The 15,345-nt window shown below is 37.7% G+C and overlaps 1 protein-coding gene across 5 annotated transcripts in view; it reads left to right on the top strand.

Annotated features, from left to right (window-relative positions):
- NEBL (nebulette) overlaps window positions 1–15,345 on the top strand; it is a 313,090-nt gene that overhangs the window by 225,890 nt on the left and 71,855 nt on the right. For all 5 annotated transcript variants that reach the window (XM_041408376.1, XM_041408380.1, XM_041408378.1 and 2 more), the window contains one exon: window positions 12,839–12,954. In XM_041408376.1, coding sequence (XP_041264310.1) covers window positions 12,839–12,954 — 116 coding nt within the window. The remainder of the gene's footprint in view (window positions 1–12,838; window positions 12,955–15,345) is intronic.

Here is a 15,345-nt window from a genome sequence, read left to right as displayed (position 1 = left end):
ATTGGAATTGCAGATGTTTCCCAGTATGAAGCCAAGGAGTCTCCTTGCATTGGGATACTGGTCATAACTCTTCTCCTGTGCCATGAGCTGAATGAAGAAGAGGAAAGAAAACCAGATTTTGTTCCCTTCCTTGATCTGTCCTTCCCATTAATTTTTATAAAAAACCCTCTGGTTCTTAGGTTGGGAAAAATCACCATTAGTAAAAGACAAGTTGAAGAAAAAAAGAAGGAATAATGTCTGACTGCTCTTTTTGTTGTAATAGAGAGCTCTCTCTTCCATGTCCAGGTTCAGGTGTCAGGAGTACAGGGCAGGAATCCTTCACTCTTCTTCGTATTCGTATTCAGTTGCTAAGCTCTGCCATTCTGGGGAGGTCAAGCAGAATGACACAGGAGTTATATTTTCTTCTCTGTCAGTCAGGGGAGAATTGTTCTTTTTTGCTAGGTAGCTGAACTCTGTTTCCATAGTGTTCCCCAGAGTCCAGTAATCAAACATGGCATTCAGAGGGAGAGGAATTGTGCAGTTCATGGAAGAACTGTAGGCATTTCTGGGTTTCTTGTCCCCTTTCAAGAGTGTCAGCAGGCTCCCCTGCCACAGAAGGCTGAACACATGAAAATGTTGCTCCCTGTCTACTCTTGGTACCTCTTAGTGGGGGTCACGTTGACACTTCTCTTAGCACCAGACTCTTACATCTGTTTCTGACTTCTCTGTATTTCAGACTAGATGCTACTTTGGTTTTCCTTTTTAACATGACAGCCCCCATCAGGTTTGCCAACCTGAAAGCTAGCATGTGGGAAAAAAACAGTCTTCTATTCAACAGCTCTTTGGTAAAACTGTTTTTCCATCTTGGTAATCTGGTGGTTTTCTGTTCTTTAGTGTGTAATGTACTACAAATGCTTGCAGTCAAATAATAAGTAGCTTACCCACAAACTTCTGTGATGTGTTCGAACTTAACTAAATAGTTCTCCTCTGTTATACAGACACAAGTGCACGTATATGTTTGTAATTTCTCCAATGCCACAAATTATTTAGCCTGAAGAGTTTTCTTTGTTAGAGAGCTTGCTCTCCAGAACCAGTGAACCCTGGTATTCCATTCTCAAATACATTTTTACAGAAATGATCTAGATTCCCTTGTAAAGGTTTGCTGTAACCCCATTGTATCCCAAAAGGACATGGTTTTTCAGGCAGCTCTCTCCCTTGTGAAAATTGCATCCTTCATTTGAAGGAGGTGTGTTTTGCTGTTTCAGCTTCTGCCTCCTGTTTTGCAGTGACTTCTAATGTTCAAAGGGCATTTTTTCTCTGATTTAAAATAATGTCATTACAGTTGGAGGAGTTCTTGAAAACAGTGGGAGGTTTCCTGGTGTTAAAAACCTTCTCACCTCTAGATTTGAGGTAAGAAGGAAAAGTAAAGACAAAGTTTGTTATAAGAATTTAGGTTTCAGTTTGAAGCAGGTTGAGTATGTTCCCTACAAATGTAGTAATTTCGATGTTTACATGATAAGGGGATTTCTGCTTAATATATAATTTTGTCTCTGAATAATCCATTTAAGCATTTTAGTATAGGAATCCAGAAAGGCATTAGGACTACATTTATGCACTATCTTGTGCATTATCAGTTTTCTGTCCTAGTCTGGACTATTGGACTTTTAGTGTCCTCTGCTGAGTGCTTTATTAATGCAGAACATGAGAGAAATTAGTCTAGAAAATTATATTTCATTCTTTTCCACCACAAAGAGGTATTAGTTATCTAAAAAACTTGATTTTTTTAACATAAAGTGTCAAAATTCATATAGTAATTCAAGTGATTGCTTAGTTCAGTTTTGATTAAGGTCTGGTTTAGGATGCTGGAATTAAAACTAAGTATTTTACGCTGGTTGTAACACATTAAGATAGAAATCGTTGATTCATCTGAAAGCACATTTTCATTCAGTATGCGTTCATTGAGGATGAGTTAATGTTCCAGGGAGAGCTTTACATTTCATACTTGCAAAATATTTTTGCTTAGATTCCTTATGCCTATCTTTAATTCCCGTGCTTCTCTCCCACACTCTTGACATCTGGCAGCATCAAAAAGACAATCCCCACACATCCAGGTGGAGGAGAATCCAGAAGAGATCCCGTTTTTAATTTCTGTAGTGTAGCAGCAGTTCAGGGGATCCTTCTGTTTGTTCTGCCAGCTGTCTGAGTTTGATGTTCCCTTTTCCATTAAACAGTTGAGAGCAGAAAGTGTAAAGGAAGTTTCCAAGTGACTCAGCAGTTGGAAGTGTTAATGGCTCCGCTGGCAAGGAGTAGTTTCAGTTGTTCAGTGTGGTTCCCTAGAGCAGCTTTTGATACACTTCAGAGGATGTTATATCCTGTAGATAATAAATATAATTAGTAAAATCGTGTGCAGTGACACACATATCCTGGTTAATGCTATCCTTCCACCATTGTTCAGATTGGTTATACCCACCCACTATGCAAAAAAATTGATGCACAGAAATCAAAGCACAGCTTCTGTGAGTAAAACTTGCAGACTTCTCTCTCTAATGCACAAGGGCAACACTAGATGTTGAGTAAATGTAAGAGAATTTTAATTTTAGTTGAAGGCATGTGGGTAATGTAACATGTTAACCTTCATTTTACTAAATCTTTCCTTTTGTGAGGAAGCCTAGAGCAAAGCTGTGCCTATTCACAATGTAAGTAGGAATTGCAGATTCCTGTGACACACCATGGCCCCACTAGGACTGAGGATGCCTTGGGCTGGCTTTAGGACATTTTGTGCCTTCATAAATAAAATAATATGGTTTGGTGTGTGAAGAGAGGAAAGGCAGATTGTTGTCTCAGCTGAGACATGCTGCAACTTGCGTTGAATGTTGGGCAAAAAAGTCAGGTGGTACTAAGGTCTGTTTGTGACACCGAATCCTGGCTGCAGTTCATATTCCAAGCTGGATGCCCTGTGATTTGTTTGTGTTCCGGCACAGAACCAGTGGGTAAATGGGGCTGTACACAAGGATTGTGGCAGAGCAGCTGTTAGCAGACACTCAGGCTAAACTCTTTGGACTGTACAGCTACCACTGAAGAAAATGCCAAACTAATATTTGTAGTGGTGTCTGACTAAAATGATGTTTTATATTTGAACTGCTAGAACAATTCCTATGACAAAATATAATCTATATAGTCTATAACCTGTTAGTAATTCATTTTTCCTCAGGTTACAATAGAGTATTTAATGTATTTAATTTGCTTTTGTGAGGAAAATGAGTGGATTAAACATCTAGAAAAGATTTTGCAGTTGAATATCAAACCAAATTTTTTTTGTCAATACATTTAACTTGTTTAGAATATTCTATGTTCATCATAATAACCCTAAAATTACATTTTTGGATTCAAAACTAGGAACAAATAGTACTCTAGTTTTAGAAGTAGAAGGCAAATAGTTTAAGTAATTTTCACTTTTACAGTGCTATAGTAAAAATTTGTCAGTGGAATCTGGAAGGGGAATAAATGGTTTGTATTTTAGGTGAAATAAATTTTAAGTGGTGTAATGGTTGTAGCTGGCCATAAAGTTCTAAATAGTCAGATCTAGAATTCATACAACTTTTAAAATCCCCAAAACAACTGTTCAAAGAGGTGGGATGAAGATAATAATTAATATAATTAATTCTAATTTGTAATTTTTTATTGTGTTCACTTTCATTTTGTGATGTATTTTTAGCAAAACCGACAAAACCATGAATATGAATAAGCACTACAAACAGCCTTTTTCCTATATTTTTAAAGGCTGACAATTCTTAGAAATATTTTACTGAATTTTCTCTGAGATCATTTAACACCCTATTTTATAATAAACACCTTTGCTTTCATTTGAAAAAGTTTTTGTCTGAAGGGGCTACGATGGAATTACATTTATCAGATAAATTTTTTTGAGTGTTCATGGTCTTGCAGTCCAAAATGGCCATTCCAAAAACAGTCTGGGGAAGCTGATATCATTTTCAGAACATCAAAATTGTCTGCTCTGCCAGAACAGGACTGGCTTTTGCTTTTTGCAAGTTATGAGGCTGCCACTTACCACCTCACTGATCCAGAGTCAGACACAGGCAGGGACTCTATGGCTTGTTTGAGATTTGGCTTCTTCTCCTCTCCTGTTGCCAGAGCACTAAATTATGTGTAGTCAATATTTTACAACTCTGTGATGCTTTACTATGACTGTAATGTGTTAATGATCACAGAAGCTTTTGAGCTATTACTCAGTATTCTCCAATTCCTGTACCTCAATAAAAATTATGCTTTAAGCACATTCAATCCACAGTCTCTTTCTGGCAAAAAGTATTCCCTCTGTTACTGTCTTTTTATGATGAGGATGGATGCTTTGTTGACTGTCCTCTTTCTTTTAATGTTGACTGTAGAAAATAGGACACCCTAGGTTCCTTTCATTTTTCTCTAGACTGTGATATTTGATAATTGCTTGCAGACAAGGCTTCTGGAGACTGTGCTAGCCTGGGCTTAAAAAAAAAAAATATTGCTATTTTGCAGTTACTGTGGAGAGGAATGAAAGGCATACTCCTTTTTTTTTTTTTTAAGGAAAAAATAGTCCATGAGAGACTGACTTTGGAAATACAGACATTTAAAGCCCTCAGAGAGGCCAGAATGGAACTTGGAAAATAATTTGACGTGTAAAAGAATAGAATGGAATTGATGGATCCACCATTCTTCTATATGTGAAGAATTAAGAAGGTCGGAATCACCAGACACATAGACCATGATGTACTAGAGAGACAGTTTGCCAGCTGTTCTTCCACTGTCCTAGCTAGTATTTCTCAAATTCCCTCTTCCTCTGCTATTGGATTTATGGTGGACTTAAAAGACAAAGACCAACGTAACTATGATTAGTGATATTGCTTATACAAATCAAGAACTTTGGACTGAAATATGAGATAGTCCCTGCCTAAAAGGAAACCTCAAATAAAACACAGGATTCCAGTGTCACATAAGCACACTAGACATTTTTTAGTTGTTCCTTTCAAAATGTCTTTGTTTTCTTCGACATATGCTCAACAGCTTTGTGGGATCTTCTGTTGCAATTTCATTCTAAATCAAATTTTAATTTCTTATGTTGAAATTGCTCTCAAAAGTTATAATTGCATTATACTGCATTTCCCATAATAATCTACTTCAGCTTACATGGTGCATACAATGTAGTTAGTCTTAATGATTGCTAGTGGATAAAGTTGTGTTCTAAAATAATGATTCTTTAAACAATCTTTGTCTAATCATGACACTAATGAAGTTTAGTTTAAAATGCATTATTTTATAAACTGTAGTACGTCAGTAAGTAGTCATGAGAGTAGAGGCGTTTTGATTTTTTGCATGATGAATAATTAATATTTTAAACACAAGATCAGTAATTTTGTTGGCCTCTTCTCCATCGTTTTTTAAAGCATTTGAAGATTGCACGGTTTATTTCTCATATCTTTAGAATTTAGGTTATGGAAACTTCCTAAGCTCTAACATTCTGAATTTGCCACTGAATCCAAGTAGTTCAGACCTTCAATTCTAATGAGGTCAGTGAGCATGGCAGATATTTATTAACACCCTCTGTGAATTAGGCCATACTTTGAGGTTGTTATTTCGACATCCTAATTATATCTGGGTTTGATATTCCAATTTACTAACTATTACTGACTGCTGTAATGGATAGCATGCAGGCAAACTGCTGCTTCTGACAGAACCACTGACAGCAGCCAGCCTGGTAGCTCAGACGTCCATTAAAGCAGGCTAACTGACCAGTAAAGGGCAAGAAAAAGAGGGGAAAAAAACCAAAAGAAATGAAGAGAAAGTTACTTTTACAAGAAAAAATGCCAAGATGCCTTACCATGGTGTTTTCTGCTGTTCTAAAAACAGCATTTTTCTGTATCAGGTCTCATCATCTTCAGTCTTCAGGTTAGTGCTTTTTATATTGCTTACACTGTCTGAACTATTCCCAGTAAATTTGACTGTGCTCTGCTATTTTTTCTGATTAGAAAAAAGCTCTGTAATAGATAAGCTGGGAATTATTCAATGTTCATCAGAAGATAGTAGTTTAAAAGGCAAACTTTTGTATAGTAATGGGTTACATGTCACTAATGTCTCAATGCCAAAAGAAACACATTTTTCACTTCGAGATTTTTAAGGTTAAATCTTGACATTTCTAAAACAAAGAATCCAGCTTTGTGTTCAAATATATTAATTTTGAAGAGCCACATAAGCTGTAATATTACATAAGCTGTAATAATGATTTAAAATTATATGTATTTTGATATGATTGGCAAAAAAAATTCTTTACCCAATTTTTAACATTTCTTTTTGCATGAACCTTTTGGATTTTTTTTCCAATTTTCCTCCTATTTCGGGACAGGGACTTTCTTGGCAGTCAGTTCTGCACTGTAAAATGATTACTGAGATTTTGCTAGTGGTGTATCTGCCTAACATTCCTGTACTCTTCTGTTTGTTTTCTCTACTTCTGTGACTGTTTTTACTGTATTCTTTAGAGACCATCTCCTTGCTCAGTACCATGGGGCTGCTGCAGAGTTCTGTACCTCATATCAATCTCCATGGGCAATCCTTGCACACTCATTGAAGTATTTGAAGTTCTCTGACACTTGTTTTTACTGTCAAGCAGACAGCTGGCTGCATTAGGCTTAATCTTCTCTGAACCTCCACTATGACTTTTTACAAGTATTATGACAGAAGTAGTTTGCAAGTAGCTGAGCAGTGTGTGCCACACGTGAGCACATAGGAGCACCTGCATTACATGGGGTGCTTTGTTTGTTTGGAGCTGGGTGCTGGGACATCTGGAGGGAAGCATCTGTGAGAGGCTCAGCTCCTTTGTGGTTTTAATTCAGAGGCAGCTTGCAGAAAAGAGAGGTGCTTAGCTTGCAACAGCTTGCAGCTTGCAGAAAAGAGAGGTGCTTAGGGGGACATAGCTTGCAACAGCTGAGCTGATCTAGCTGTTCCTTGCTTTCTGCTGTCTGTGGTCTTGGTCCTGCCTCTGTCCTTGCACTGTGTTTGATCTGATCCCTGGCTGGGCTCACCAAGCCAGCAGAACAACCTAGCTGAGAGGAAGGAAGCAGCAGTGTTAGGCTGTCTCAGCCAGCTCATGGGGAACCAGCCTCAGATATGCAGTGGGCAGCAGGGCTGGACTGCCTGTAATCTCCTTGAGAGTCATGAGTCCCCTCATGACTCCTGCCAAATTCTTCCAAAACTCTTAACTTCAGCAGAGAATGGTGTTCAGTGCATCATCTTTAAAAGTCTGCTAAAAGCTCAGCTGTCATAACAGTCAAGTTACTTTTCTGCTCTTCATGCCTCTTTAACATTGTACCCTCATCACATCTAACCTTCCTTACTTGTTGCCAAAGTGTCAAGATCCTTGTTTCTGATTAGCCTGTGATATGGGCCTTCTTTAAATCTCTTACTAAATTCTTGGCTAGCAACAATTATGTTCCATTTATGCTGCTGTTTATGCTTGGGCAGGATGTGAACTTCTGCAGAATTAATGTGTTAACTTCTTTCAAATCTCTCCTTAAAACTGTTTCTCACATTGCTTATATGATTAATACAGTGCTGGGCTGAGCTCATCTCGAGAGCATGGGAAATAAAGAGGAGAAATTAGAGGGTTTGTGGTTGCTCAAAGAGGTGTATTAAAGTTTTGGGTGCATCCCAAAATAAAAATTGACATGATAAGGCCTGAAGAAACTCAGCCTATCTGAAAATTTGGCCCTGATTTTAAATGGGGTCAGACTATATTGTTTCTAGAGGTTTCTTTGAGAAAAACATTCATTTTTAATATTTCATTGATGGTATGCAGCAGCCAACTTCTGGGAAAATTGATAGAAAAAAAATCATCTAGCCAGAATTGGTAATCAAAGAAACCTCTTTAACACTTTCTGGAGAAGGCTTTAGAAAGTGTGTGTTGCTATTGTCCACTGGCTTTAACACAGCAGTAACAGTTTTGTTTATGTATTTCCTAAGGTTGTATTTCCTTAGCCAGGTATTGTACTGGGAAGTGTCGAAGGGGCTGTGCAGTTCAGGCACAGTGACCTGTGCACGTGGACAGCACATGGGGTGACCTGAGTCCCCAGGAATGTCCTGTATGCCTGCATCTCCCCATGTGTGGTCGCATCACTCTGATACGTCTTCTCTTGCCTGGGACACGGCTGAGCATTTCTAAGGGAAGAGCAAAGGAAAGAAGGAACTGAAAACTGTGGGGAAGGCTTTCTAAAGAAAGTCTGTGAAGCCTACCCAAATGTAGCAACCTGTGGAAAATACAGCAGTAGCAAGGGAAAAAAAGGGGAAGGATTGCTGTGTATGTGTATAAGCATGATTCCCATAAGCAGCTTGATCTGTTTTGGGTGAGCTCTTTGTAATGGCAGTAACACAGAGATGTATGATCTTGCTGTATTCTGGCTCTTTTGTGGTGCTCAGAAAGCCTACAGCTCTTTACCTAATGTAGTGCAGACACTAGAATTAGGCACATCCAAATCTTTATTTTACTTTGTGTTCTCTCATCTTATGATTACAGAACGTTGCAATATTCTTTGTGAGTTGTCTGGAGTCTGAGGGGTGAAACTGTGAATTATTATCAGAATAGGAAGTATCCTGTTAAATCCTTAAAAATGTATGAGGTGTGTGAGAGTAAATTGAGTGGTTATTTTACCTGTGGTTCAGTAACTGGCATGTGTTGCAGTAAATGGCAAAAGTGCAGTAGTTACCACTGGGGATATATTGTTTCACCATGGATTACCAAGGTTCTGTGGCACAAAAGAATTGAAGAGAGTTTAAATATGGTATTGATAAAGTGTATCTCAGAACCTGACTTTTAAGTGATTTTTATTTTTAGCATAACATTTCTTTTTAAGCTCATAGTTACACAATGCTGTCTTAAGAATTCCTTTCCTGTTTCTACAACTGGACTTTTTTCTTTCCCAGTTCTTTCAGAGCATATCCTGATCAGTACAAACTCTGCAGACCCCATTGTCTGTGGCAGCAAGTTGATACTTGCTATCATTCTTTCAGCTGCTTCTTTTTCTTGGAGACTTCCTCTCTGTTTATCTAATATAATGTCCACTCATTTTTCTTGCTCTTTTCTCTGGAGAAGCCTGTAAAGATATTGTAACAGATATATGATAAATTTATTTAAGTAGATAATTTAAAATTAATATCTGGCTTGCTTGGTAAGTGGGACAAGAAAAAAAAAAGTAAGTTTTGATAAATCAGGATGCATCTGGTCAAGTCTTAATGCAACAAAAAAACCATCCACCTGTACTTCTGGGAGCAATGGTCAGCCCTCAGCTCCATCACCAATAAATCTGACTTCAGTTAAATGAATTTCATGTTCCACCACTGTGTTTTATTGTTCCCTTAGGTTAGCTAAAACCATTGCTTTTGCTGCTGCTCCAATCAGTGATGTTGTAGAACTTTATACTTCAGACTGAGCCAAAAGATTGCAGCTAACTATGTGTGATGATGATGAAAAAAGTCAAACTCTTTTTCTGCGTCATTTAATCTCACCTTGAATTATCTGTATGTCACCAGAAACACAGTTCAGACACTGTCTCTTCACTATTCTGCTTATTGATTCCCAAATAGTCTTTCAAATAGGCCATCCTCTGAAAGTCTCTTCAGAATTTTTTTTGAGAAACTCGGACAGCAGCACAGCATGAAAGTCTCTTCAGAATTTTTTAAAAAAGTTGTTAGAAAATAGTGATTGTTTTCAAAGTTTTTTTGCAGAATATGATGGTATTCTTTTAATGGAAAAAACCCCAGCCCACATGGAATTATTCAAGCAAGGGTCTTCAACACTAGTATGTGCTGATATTTATGCTCACCTATATGATACCTAAATAAATGACTAGAATATAATTAGCAATGCTAATCCTTCTTTTTCTTTGTTTAAAATTTTTTTCTAATACTACAATTTCTATCACTTCCCAAAATTTCTCATGCTTTGGAAGAAATGCTTTATTTTTGTGGATTTATGTTTTCCGTCATTGCAGGTAAAGTATCAAACAGCTTTGTTGAGTCAGTTTGACAGAATTCCCTCAGCTTGTGAGAGACTGATTGCTAAAGAGGAGAGCACATTTCCGACCTGCAGCTGTCACTTGTCACAGAGGCAGGAGCTGTGGGTTATCCTCCCCAAAATAAGCCACACGACTTGGAGGTTACAATGAAGCTGACCATCAGTAGGCTTGCTGCCTTGCGCTGACAAGGGATGATTGATTGGAAACGAGAAAGATCTCTTTTGGGGAGAAGGAATCAAGAACAAAAGGTTCCTACCAGCCTCTGCTTCTCTTGGGAAGAAGAAGGGGACTCTCAGGGTGTCTGACCCTGCCAGGGACCAGGCAAGAGCTACCAGCCTCTGTTGCTGCAGGGCAGGCTTGCTGCTGGCTGATCAGTGGCCAGTGTTGGCTGAAGGTACTCCTCCTGCTAAGTTAAAAAAACTCAAGATGTGCTTTTCAACTCAAGTTCAAGCTTTAGTTTTCAACCTGTAAAAATAATTTGCTGCTGGTGTGAGGAGATGAGACTCTGTTGGCTTTGACACACTGGCCTACCGTTCATGCTGGTGGTGAATTAGACAAAATGTATTCATTCCAGCTTGATCGCAGAACCTTTGATTAAATTATGTTTTTCTCTATTTTCTCACAAAGGGCCACATCTGCTCATGTGGAAATAGCCTGTAACAACATTGAAACATAAATTATTTGATGAAATACTTAGGACTATTCACTTAATGCATGATAATCCTGTGAACATGTTAATGAGCAGCAATTCTCTGATGATTGAACTGCTTGAAAATGTCTTTCTACTTATATGTCATTAGAATGAACTTGGCCCTTCTAAAACATCCATTATTCATCGTGTTCCACTGTTGCATCTGACTGCATATCACTTTAATTTCCCTCATTTAGCAGAACAATCTATTCATTACAATAGTTTGAAGCATGTTTTCCAAATCAGAAAAACCCTACTTAATGTATAGTGTTAGTTGTCTTTACAAGTACAGAACAGCAATGTGTAACATCCCAAATTGTAATTACATGCTTAGTGCATTGGAATATGCTAACTAAAACTAAATGGAAGTTTTAAGAAGAACCTTTGTTGAAATCAATGATTTTGTTAGCTGGAGAAGCAGGATTGGTAAAACAACTTGCTGAAAGCACAAGGTTGACTTTTCTTTCTGAAGTAGTTGAGCAAAAATTTTCTCAGTAGCCCCTTTTTACACAAGCATTTCTTGTCCTGACAAGTCAAGAAGTAGAGAATTATGGAGTAATACTAGTGCAAGTATGAATACAAATATATATATATATATATAATGCAAATATAAATATATATTTGTATTGGATTTTCCTGCTTTTCCCATGTATTTTTTCATTTTACAAGTCCTGGGTCCTTTCACACATTGTGAACCTCATTAAATCTTATGTTAGATTTACTCCTTTTTGTATCTATTTGTCATGGCTGCTGCAGAAGTGGTTCTTCCCAACAAGCTCAAGAGATCTATCCCAGGAAATGCTGGACTGCTGCATGACTCCATGTTTGAAGATTGTTTAATCATGTCAGGCATAAGCTCCATTTCCTTTAATGGAAAGACAGCTTTTGAAAGAGGAGATAGATAGACTATCAGCTAAATAGACCACTTGAAAAGTATCAGCAGAAATGCATTTGTTTTTCAGTGTAGCTAAATGAATTCCCCATTGAGCTAGTAAAATTCTGGCAAATAACAGGGGAGATGGGTAATAACCTTCATTCAAGGCAGAAATCTTTATTTTCTGAGGGCCTGAGTCTTGTAAAATGTTTACAAATATATGGTGACTAAACTTTAATCTTTTTATTTGGAAAACCACCTCACTACTTTTAATTTTGCTTTTAAGATACTTTTTGGCCTTGCTAGGAAAATAGTTACTTATGCTGGGCTTATTTCTCACAGTTTTTTTATCAAACACGTTTTTAACACATTTTATTTCAGTCGGTTGCCATAATAAGATGTTTGGGCAGATGTGGGAAGTTTATGAATGCTTTCCTAGTAAGCAATAGAGTTAGGGATCCCTGTTGGTTGTATTCATGCTTTCAGCAGTTCTTGGTACAATAGAAGTTAATATGTTATTGATTAGCATACAGATGTGTTAAAATGTGAATAAAATATGTATTAAAGAGATGAAATAATTATGTGGTAAGAGGAAAATACTGAATAAGGTGGACTTCAAAATAAAAATAAGGTGGACTTCAAAATTAGTAGCATTGATCTCTCTGTGTTGGACTAAGAATGTTGATGGAATCAGAATAAACTAAGAAACTTGACTGTGGGCTTACTTATTAAAATTTCTGCCTCTTCTGTGAATCCCAATCTTTCTTTGTTCATAGCCTGATAAATAAGAGTTAGTTTGCAATGAGTTAAGAATTAGTTACAGTGAATTTCTAGTGAATAATTTCAAAATTGTATTAGCTTTTTTTCATCATTCAAGATGCCTTAAAAATAGCAGCTTATGGGATATCTATTTAGTGTCTCATCTATGTTAGTACCAAAATCGAGTTAGTGGCGTCTTAAACTTTTGTAAACCTTTTAATGATTAAACTTCTAATGGTATGTTAAACTTTTCCTTCCAAGTAATCACGATAGCATTTGTGGATATATTGCTATAGCTTTGGCTACATTTATGTGTAAATCAACCTTTAAAAAGCCTTATGTTCTTTATGGAAATAATTCTGAACTGTTTTGTATGGAGGAATTGTTATTAACTGTGAAAATAGTCTACAAATTCTACAAAATTTTAGATAAGGGCTGTTTTAAAATATTAAATGATGTGTATGTATTTTTTTAATGCAGCTCCTGTTCTCCCTGGGGCATATCAACAAAGCCAGACTCAAGGATATGGATACATGCACCAGACCAGTATGTCATCCATGAGGTCCATGCATTCACAGCCTCATTCAGCAAGTCTGGTGAGTATTGAATTTAAAGGATAATTTTGTTTGATAAGCACCATCATCAGCTATTGCATAGTCTCTTAAATATGACCGAATTTAACCCCTAGTGTTCTGTAGTTGATCTATTTGGCTGTCTTGATCATAAGTGTAACTGGTAGTCCTCAAGTATAAAAAAGATTTAAGTGACTAAATTTTTAAGGGCAGTGGTAAGAACTTCTGTATGAGAATACATTTAAAAAAGATATGATATTCATAGAGCAGAGAAATAACTGAATTCTCTACCTACTTACCTACTTAAAACAAATAGTAGATGCTTGGACAGTGTTTCAGAGGCTGAATTTTGATGTTATGCTCTGTGATGAATTCATGCTCCTAGCACTGGATGAAAACCAATGATCTCTTAAGATCACCCTGTTGGTTTAAATCAGTTTAACTTTTTTTGACTTGCTGATTTTTTGCTAGCAGGCTTTCTGCCTACCTGTATTACTTCTACTTGTGTAGAGTTAGCTCAGACTCCAGATTGCTGTGCCCTTTCTAGTTGCACACAGCAGTCGTGCATCGACTCGTGTAAGATCCAAATTGAGTTACACTGGTCGGCAGTCAAGAAGCAGCTTTATCATGAAACCGTGGCTGTCTCATGAAGTTCTCAGCTGTGGTGGATGGGAATGTAAAGCTGGAGTGAATATTTCATTTTCCAAGTAACTGGTCATGGTGGGAGAGCTGAATGGTATTAGCTGGGATTTTTAGGAAATGAAGCTTCTTTTTTTTAACTCCCTATATAAAATTTTCAGTTTTAATGGTTATCATATTTTTAAAATCATATTGCTGCCTAGAGATTTCCTAGCTGCCTAGAGACCCAGCCACCTTTTACCTTAAAATATTTTCATTTTAAATTTTAAACTGTTTTGAATACCTCTGTCCCCTTTTTCAGAGATGAATAAATATTTAATTCTGAACCAAACTTAGAGCTTGCTGAGCTAAAAAAACCCTGTTTTCAAGATTAGATGAAACTTGTATTTTTTGGTAAAACTGAAACTCCATGACATTTTATATTGTAAAGGTCATGACTTTGTGTGGCATGAGTAGTTTCAGGCTTGTCAGATGCTCAGCTGTCTTGGGCTGAGGGGGCTAACTTGCTGGAAAGTCTGGGATCCAGATACTTCCATCATTGAGTGAGTCAATAACCTGAGAAACTCTTTGGCCACCTGCATGACAGCTGTGAGACAGCTGACAGTGGAATCAACCATTAATTTCCAAGGATCTTACAAGGCACTTTGGGAGCTGGTTGCTTTCCAAAAGGGACAAAATCCAAAAAGTAGGAGACCTGGAAGCCTGGGCTTTGACAGCAGATGTGCTAGTCATTGGGGAGCAAAGCAAACAGCCCTCAAATGCAGCAGAGAGAAAATGGAGATGCCTGTGAATCTCAGAGTGCACTTACCAGCCTTTGCAGCTTTGTGGGCAGAGAGATGACTCCTATTTCCTAATACCTCTGTGTCCCCGTGACTTACCTGACAGGCTGTTGAAATTGTGTCGTTTCAATGTTCTCAGTATCTTGAGAATCATCATTTGCTTCTTCTTCCAGAATTTGGAATGAGAAGGTAATAGGAAAAAGAAGGGAGTGATTTTAAAGATTATAAATTTAAACAGATTTCTTTTCCCTGTTGTGAAACTCTTTTTCACTTGACATCCTTGTAAGTGATAATATTTTGTCATGGGAAAAAAATGGAAACAGCAAACACCATCATTTAAACTCATTTTGCTGATGTTGAAAACTGAGTGGATTTCCCTTTAGAAAAAAAATTCCAAGTATTTCCAGAGAGAGTAAATCAAAGACTTGCTGGCATGGTGCTGACTGCTAACTTGCCAGTCTGGTGAGGAAGACACAGCGTGATCTTACCACCCTGGGGTGATGATTCTGCTCCAAAAGAAGCATCTCAGATGCAGTTAGAAATCTGCCAGGCTCCCTTGTCTTCCATCTTAAGACCAGAATATTTTCATTAGGCTGTGCAGTTCATCCAGGTGTTGCAGCATTGCAGATGTTGCACTCAGCTATTGGGACAACACAGAATGGTCTCTCAGTGTGCCTGGGGGAAGGCCCTGGCTGGGCATGTGTTTAAATGTAGCAGAATGAAGGTTGATGACTGTCTTGGAGTGCTTTTAAAATGAGGTGTGGACGTGCTGTAGGAGATCTGACAAACCTACACAATGTTAAGGTGTGTTGCTTTCAGCTGCCTGCTCAGTTCTGGGCTTGGAGCAGTACTGCCAGAGACACAGTGTTGTCTGGCTAATGACAGAGGGAGGAAAGACGAGAAGAAAGTGCCAGGGGAAGGGGACTGGAGGAAAGGAGTCCTAGAATTGTGACCTCAAAGCCTGAGCAGTTTTTGAAGCTTAGCTAAAAGCAGTGAG

Source organism: Onychostruthus taczanowskii, unplaced genomic scaffold (assembly GCF_017590055.1).
Source record: "Onychostruthus taczanowskii isolate IOZ18803 unplaced genomic scaffold, ASM1759005v1 scaffold3, whole genome shotgun sequence".
Lineage (NCBI taxonomy): Eukaryota > Metazoa > Chordata > Aves > Passeriformes > Passeridae > Onychostruthus > Onychostruthus taczanowskii.
Note: the sequence above shows the minus strand (reverse complement) of the source record. Positions and strands in the feature narration are given on the sequence as shown.